Source organism: Micromesistius poutassou, assembly GCF_964030765.1.
Source record: "Micromesistius poutassou genome assembly, chromosome: 13".
Lineage (NCBI taxonomy): Eukaryota > Metazoa > Chordata > Actinopteri > Gadiformes > Gadidae > Micromesistius > Micromesistius poutassou.
Window position 1 is genome coordinate 7,987,724 of NC_140283.1, and position 7,037 is coordinate 7,994,760.

At 45.2% G+C, this 7,037-nt stretch overlaps 1 protein-coding gene across 1 annotated transcript in view; it reads right to left on the reverse strand.

Moving 5' to 3' along the window:
* Positions 1–611: 611 nt before the first annotated feature.
* cmip (c-Maf inducing protein) overlaps positions 612–7,037 on the reverse strand; it is a 32,919-nt gene continuing 26,493 nt past the window's right edge. The window contains exons 18-21 of the mRNA XM_084477782.1: positions 6,639–6,785; positions 6,012–6,117; positions 5,521–5,591; positions 612–5,010 (exon numbers count right to left, since the gene is read on the reverse strand). Coding sequence (XP_084333908.1) covers positions 4,957–5,010; positions 5,521–5,591; positions 6,012–6,117; positions 6,639–6,785 — 378 coding nt within the window. The 3' untranslated portion in view covers positions 612–4,956. The remainder of the gene's footprint in view (positions 5,011–5,520; positions 5,592–6,011; positions 6,118–6,638; positions 6,786–7,037) is intronic.

The following is a 7,037-nucleotide window of genomic DNA, read 5'->3' on the forward strand; positions in this document are numbered from 1 at the left end:
TGACTGTTCAATGTAACTTATACTGCAAACAACACCTCCTAATGTGTTGTTAGATTTTTCTTGCATTATTCTGTACAAATAGTATTTCACTATTGACAACTGGCGATCGAAAAAAACTGTTACACAAACTGTTTTTGTATAACTGGGCTTTCATCCATCGGGATGAAAGCCCAGTTACAGTTTGTACAGTTTGTATAACTATGGCGGTTAGGAGGGCAGATGCTCTCTTTCCAATCCATATAAATATTATATTAAACTTATAATCTCCTGCTCCATGAAGTAGAGAATCTTGCATCGTATTATAAACTGAGCACCAATCAATTCTATATAAACACAGCAGGAGCCTATATAGACTAAAAAAGATCCATTAAGTTTGATCAATATCACATATCCCTATTTTCTAGTCAGCGCAATTGTTGAAGCTCAATAGATTAAATAAAATGGTTTAAATGTAATTAGATCTGCTTACAAAGTTATAAATTAGTTATGGCTTATCGACTGCAAGGCCTCATTAACAACTAATTTGACCTCCATAGTGGTTATCATGCATTGCCAGATTTACCTTAATATAACCGTCCGTAAATGAAAAAAAAAAAACTGTCTCACACAACTAACACATATTCACAGACATTTTTATTTATTTTTGATTGAAATTATTTCACATCAGTAATTTGTCCTGTTGAAAATCTTTTTTTCTTTTTTACTTATTACGACAGCCACAGAGCAGCAGCAGCAATAATAACTCAGCAAGAAGCAGATCAAAGACAGAGTGGAAGAGAGAGAGAGAGAGAGAGAGAGAGAGAGAGAGAGGTGACTGGCAGTCTTTTTCAGCTGTCATAAATCAAAACATGATGCATATTTGACAGGGAATCATAGGAAAGAGGCTATGAAATGGGGGGGGGGGCATCTTAATTTCTTCAGTCCGTCATATACAGTATGTTCTCTTGCACCGTCCCACGCTCCCTGCCATGACCATTAAGACTAAAGCACAGTCAGCAACTACCGTTCTGTCGTAATTCTCAAAACAATCCCTGGAGTGAACGAATCATCACTAATTACAAAGAGATATAAAAGTGTGTGTGAGATGAGAGGTGGAGGACAATCTGAGGAGGGAAGGGAAGGCTGGAGGGAAGAAGTGGTCCTGACATGACATGGAACAGAAGCAAAGCATTGTGAGCTCCACAGGATATGACAAAACAAAAGATTGTGTTATGTATCCATATGTAAATAGAACAATAATTTGTCCCCTGTACAGTAATAAAATCCTTCCCACCCAAACTCACTGTTCAAGGACCCTAGCTTTGCTCTATAGGTCACCTCAAGGTTGTCACACCCCCCCCCCCCCCCCCCTCCTAGTCATTAATCTCTGCTAACCTAGCCCGCGCTAGCAGTAGCTATTCCCAGGAGGCAATGCGGGAATCCGACGGGTACAGCAGCAAAACGAGACCGGGTGTTCTCGACCAATGGGCTCTCTTCCAACGTGGCTGGAGAGGATATCAAACCCTGTCCAATCACAACACTGAACTCAACACACAGGACTTCATGGGCCAGCTACAGTGTCTTTTTCTCGGGGTGTGTTGGGCCCTGCGTGTATCGAGTCCCAGCCACGGTTTAACGCGTGCCCTTCAGAGACGAGAAGCCCCGGCCACGTGTCAGCAGGTGGAGGTTTGAGTGGCGTGCAGTGGTTGTTATGGGTGACCACGGACCAGGAAGGGACCAGGCCGTTTCCATATTTCAAACTGTTTGTAAAACAATACAAAAATAATAAAGAGGGTGCACAAAACAAACAGTACATGCCTCAAAAATAAACACGGATAAACCATAAAGTTAACAACGTCGACACGGGAGACAAAACGCATGATTAAAGTGATGAAATCAAAACAGGTTGAAAACAAAAACATATCTTGTTAAAATATGTTACACGTCGCAAACGTTATAAATGACACGAGAGTACAGTGCACTTTGTGTGTGAAAATGAACAAAAAAAACAAAACAAAGAACAGAGTAATGGACACACACTTTCAAATCCTAAGATAAAGGCAACGGTAACCCGCCTAAGATGGTAGGCGGGCGAAAGAACAAAAAAAAGACGAGATGAACCAGGAGGAGTATGGAGGGGGAGGCTGCCTACTATGTCTGGGCAGAGAGAGAGAGAGAGAAAGAGAGAGCAAAGAAGGCGAGAATTATATACAATTGTTTGTACATTATACAGGATACGAAAAGAGAACAAGGTCCTAGAGCCAGATCGAAGATGGCCGTCACAATAAAGTGAATATAAAACATAGCATGATGTCACAACCCATGTGGACGGCATCTAAAACTCTTCTGGCTTCTCTTAACCATTCTGTCTCAGCAAACAGAATCTGATAAATAAGAAAATATGAATAATAATAATAATAATAATGAAACGATAACATTTGAAAAAGGAACCAATTCTTTTGTGGTTTTATGTGGTGCCTGTGTTAGTGTGAGCATTTGCACTAACCTAACCCTGCAGTACCCAAACAGGGGCCACTGATACAAGGCATATGAACCACGATACCTTACATGGCCATTTCGCTCATTTTGTGTTTTTAGGGACAAATTATAACATGGCAAGTCCTCAAACGTAACCTAACGGAGGTTAGCATCCGGATTTGTATTTATGCACAGCTTTCTGATTAGTAAACCTTGACTCGAAATCGACTTGTTTTGCAGGGACTGATGAACAGGGTTCCCCAACCAATCGGCAGCATTCTCAATGCTATAACTGTTGAATTATGACTTAGACTGTAGGTGATCTCCAATAACTTCCGGAAGATTTTGAAAACGTTTCCTAAATATATCTGAGTAAAAAAAACAAAAAAGAACAGCCCCCCCCCTCCCCCCCCCAAAGAAAAAAAGTGAAACCAGCAAGCAAAACTAAACAGCCCCAGCTTCTTGTGGTCACCAGAAATGTCTATAAATACAACAATTGTACAGATTGTGATTCCCACTAGAAACACACAGAGACCGTCTTCTTCTCCGGCCTTCTCACAAAGGAAAGTGCATCCCTCCGTCTCCGAAGGCCCGATCCCATGTCCACACCGGGACCAGCGCGTTAGTGAAATGTTCCAAAGTTCCTACTGTCGCACACAGTCCCCCAGCCCGGCGCTGATCCACAGACCCAAGAGAGGCCGGAGACGAAGGCTCACAACTCGTGTTAGTCCTTGAAAGGAAAAGAGACCAGACTCCAATGTTGTTGTTTTTTCTTTTTTGTTTCTTAGCAAATGTCTTTCCTAAGGCCAAATCCCCCACCCCTGCCCTCCCAAATTTTTATAAAGAAGCCCCAAAAATTGGCAGCAAACATAAGAATGTACAAAGGATGAGCTGGGGAAGTGTCTGAACAATAATCAATACCGTTGACTGTACAGAAACTTTTTTTTTTGTTGTTGGCCATCCTCCCGCGTAAACTTATCCAACCCCCGCACCCCCCCCCCACAAAAAAGTAACCAAAAGAACCAGAAGGACAACAGGGCCTGGTCTGAGTTACTGTAACTGTTATGGTACGATTGACAACATTGGAAAAGGACATTCTAGAAAGGGAACTCATAAATAGAGGGTGGTCCCAGACCACCCGGCCACTGCTACATAACCATTAGCACGGGAGTTCATTATTCATATTTACACTGAGAACGAGTTACTAAAGTTAAAAGGAACGAAACAATCTATTCAGTCGTGGTTGTCGTCTTGTTTGTCTCTTTTTTTTTCTCCCAACCAAAAGCAAAGCGTCCTAAAATCCTGCTTCTTTGTCTGATAAAGCTGGGAAGGTCCGGAGTATAATATAGATATTCGAAACACACCATATATGAAACCACAGATGCTTGGAAAAATAGGCTCATTCGCGTTGATACAAATTGTTTGAGTTTTGTTTTTGAGTGTTCTCGGCGGGAGCTGGACGAGGAATAGGCGCCGTCCTGTAGTTGTTCCGTTCCATCGCGGTAGTCCTCGACAACTGGGAGGACGGGGGTGGGGGGCGGGCTTATTCAGAATCGCTAACAAGAAACCTCAATGGGCCAGAGGCTGTCCACACATCATCTGTGTCGAGAGAGAGAGAGAGAGAGAGAGAGAGAGAGAGAGAGAGAGAGAGAGAGAGAGAGAGAGAGAGAGAGAGAGAGAGAGAGAGAGAGAGAGAGAGAGAGAGAGAGAGCTACATCTGGAACAGATAGGAGACCATATCAAAAAAGATACTGGAATGTGAATTGCTTCATCTGGCCGTCATCCCACAAGGGTGTGGAGGACCTTTAAACGGAACAATAATAACAGGATAATGGTAACCAGGTGGGGATATGAAAGAGGACTCATGGCCTATTCAGTGTTTCTCCATTCTCCTCAGAGAAGGGCCTTCCAGGAGTGAGCTGTTGCTTTTCCAGGATGTCTGAAACCTGACTTTGATGTGGCGGTGTTGGCAGGGTTAAGGGGAGAGTGGGGGGGGGGGGGGGGGGCGGCGGGGGGGGGGAAGTGGACGTGATGAACTCAGGGGCCCCATGCAGGACTCCCGACCGGACAGGTCGTCCTTGTCCTCTGATAATGACGTCGACGGAGCGAGCTCCACACGTGTCCAGGAGGATTTGTTTGTTGGTGTTAAAAAAAGAAATTAAAAAAAAAAACCGAACATTTTCTTTCTCCGCTCCCCCTGGCGAGGAGTTGGCTGTGGGTTGACCTTGCAGGTGGCGGGAGCTCCCTTCCCACCGACGTGCTGTCTGGAAGGATGATATGAGGGTGACGTCAAAGTGTCGGTGGCCTGGCGACGGCCATGATGATGATGATGATGATGATGACGACGACGACAACGATGACGACGACGATGATAATGATGAGGTGATGGCGAAGGGCAGGAGTACACCACACAGCTTGATTGGTTTATCTATAATTGTGTGTGTGTGTGTGTGTGAGACTGTGGGTGAGTGTGTATAGAACTGGTGAGAGTATAGTGGATCACCAGGCCTCGGTGTAGCGGACGTCCACTTCCTTCAGATTTGGCAGTTTGGCCTAGCCGAGGTGGAAGAAAAAAAGAGGACTGGTTAGTGATTGTCACTGGGTTGTATATCTTGTAGGGCTTAGATACACAGAATACACTCATATAGGCACAGTCTATGACAAGAGACCTCCGGAATTTGTGAGATGGGGTCAAATCCGAACTAAAATAGTGTGAAACCAATGTGAGATCGCTTTAAAACACACTCTGTCAATGAATTGTCGATCGATTATACATAATAATAACTCATTTACGGGGCCATCGAAGGTCATATAAATGCCTCTCTCCTCTGAGCCCTCAGAGATGTTTGCTCGCCCTGCGCTGCTACTCTAAGAGCTGAAGCGATCCTCTGAGATGGTGGGGGGGGGGGGGGGGGGGGGGGCGATTTTCTGTGCAGGAGGATGCGGCCCAGTGGATCTGTCAGCACTGCAGCGTGTCTGAAGCCACGGCCGGTCCTGGTGTTGAGGGATCAGTAGGTGCATCTGTCTTGTGTGTCTGTGATGCGGTGATTTCACCGGCCTTACCTTGAGGTCCTCGTACGTGTCCACCGTCAGCTTGGTGCTGTTCATGTTCAGGCTGCAGAGACTCTTCATGGCTGGAATGGAAAAGGTTTCCAATTAGAGTAAGAATTCATTCAATTCCCCTTGACCTCCTGTTCTTGTGTTCATATCATGTATGTATAGTATAGTGTATACCAGTATAGTTTGCTGATTGTACTGTTTGTGGTTATTGCCTGTCCCTATTCTTGAGCAATCCCTTTCTCAGTCACTTGACTGATGCTACTCTCGTTTCAAATATATGCATTTCTCTGAGTAGGCTTAACTAAATCCCAAATCTTAAAACAACAAGATCCTTCTAAGATCCATGTGAATACATGACTTACCATGCTCGTGAGGCGTGTGTGTTTATGTTTGTTTGCACGTGTGTGTGTATGTTTGTTTGCACGTGTGTGTGTGTATGTGTTTGTTTTCAGTGTATGTATGTGTTTGCACGTGTGCGTGGGTGTGGCACTTACAACTGAGAGCCAGGAGGCCGGCGTCGGTGACAGGTGTTTCACACAGGTTGAGCACCTGGAGACAGGCCAGGTGTTCTGACAGCAGCCGCAGCCCTGAGTCTCCAAACTGAAGACGGAGGGTGGAGGGGGGAGGCGTGAGCATAGCACCGTTACATCTAGCAGAATTAGCCACGGTTATCTCAGTGTTTGAGTGAACCGTTACATATGTGATCATTAGCGATGGTCTGTTCAGTGTTTGAATGGTTTGATTAGTGTTTGAGCAGTGGCACACAGACATGCTCCATGGCTCCAAGCACTTGTTTGAGGGTAAACAATCCTCGGGTAAACTGTACTTACGCAGAACTCTGCGTTCACACACACACACACACACACACACATGCGTGTGTTGGTGTGTGCATGCACACATGGCTTTGAGTATGTATGTATGTATGTGTGTGTGTGTGTGTGTGTGTGTGTGTGTGTGTGTGTGTGTGTTTGTGTGTGTTTAGCGAGGGTGTGCATACCTCGATGTTTGCTTACATGTGTGTGCGTGTGGGCGTGTGTGTGTGCGTGTGTGTGGACGTGCACATGCATGTTTGTGCGTGTGTGCTTTCATGTGTGTGTGTGTGTGTGTGTGTGTGTGTGTACCTGGGTGGACCACAGGTTGAGTTGCTTGAGCGAGGGCAGCTTGATGAGCTGCTCGGCGCAGGCACTGGTGACATTGGTGAAGGCCAGGCTGAGGTTCTCCAGGTTGCCGAAGGAGCCTGAGCTCAGCAGGCGGGCCAGGTCGGCGTCCTGGGGTGGGGGGCGGGGGGCTTAGCGTTAGCACCCACGTTGCTACTGCGTTGACTTTGTTTATATAGCACTTTTCATACACGAGACAGACTCAAAGTGCTTCACGTAGAAACATCGTCATACAATGAAATAAAATAGGTAAGTAATAGCAAATAAATGCATTGTAGAAAGTCCCATGTATTTAAGATTTAGCAGAAAGCTAAAGCAAACATAAAAGTCTTCAGTCTTGTTTTAAAAGTGGTCAGAGTTGGG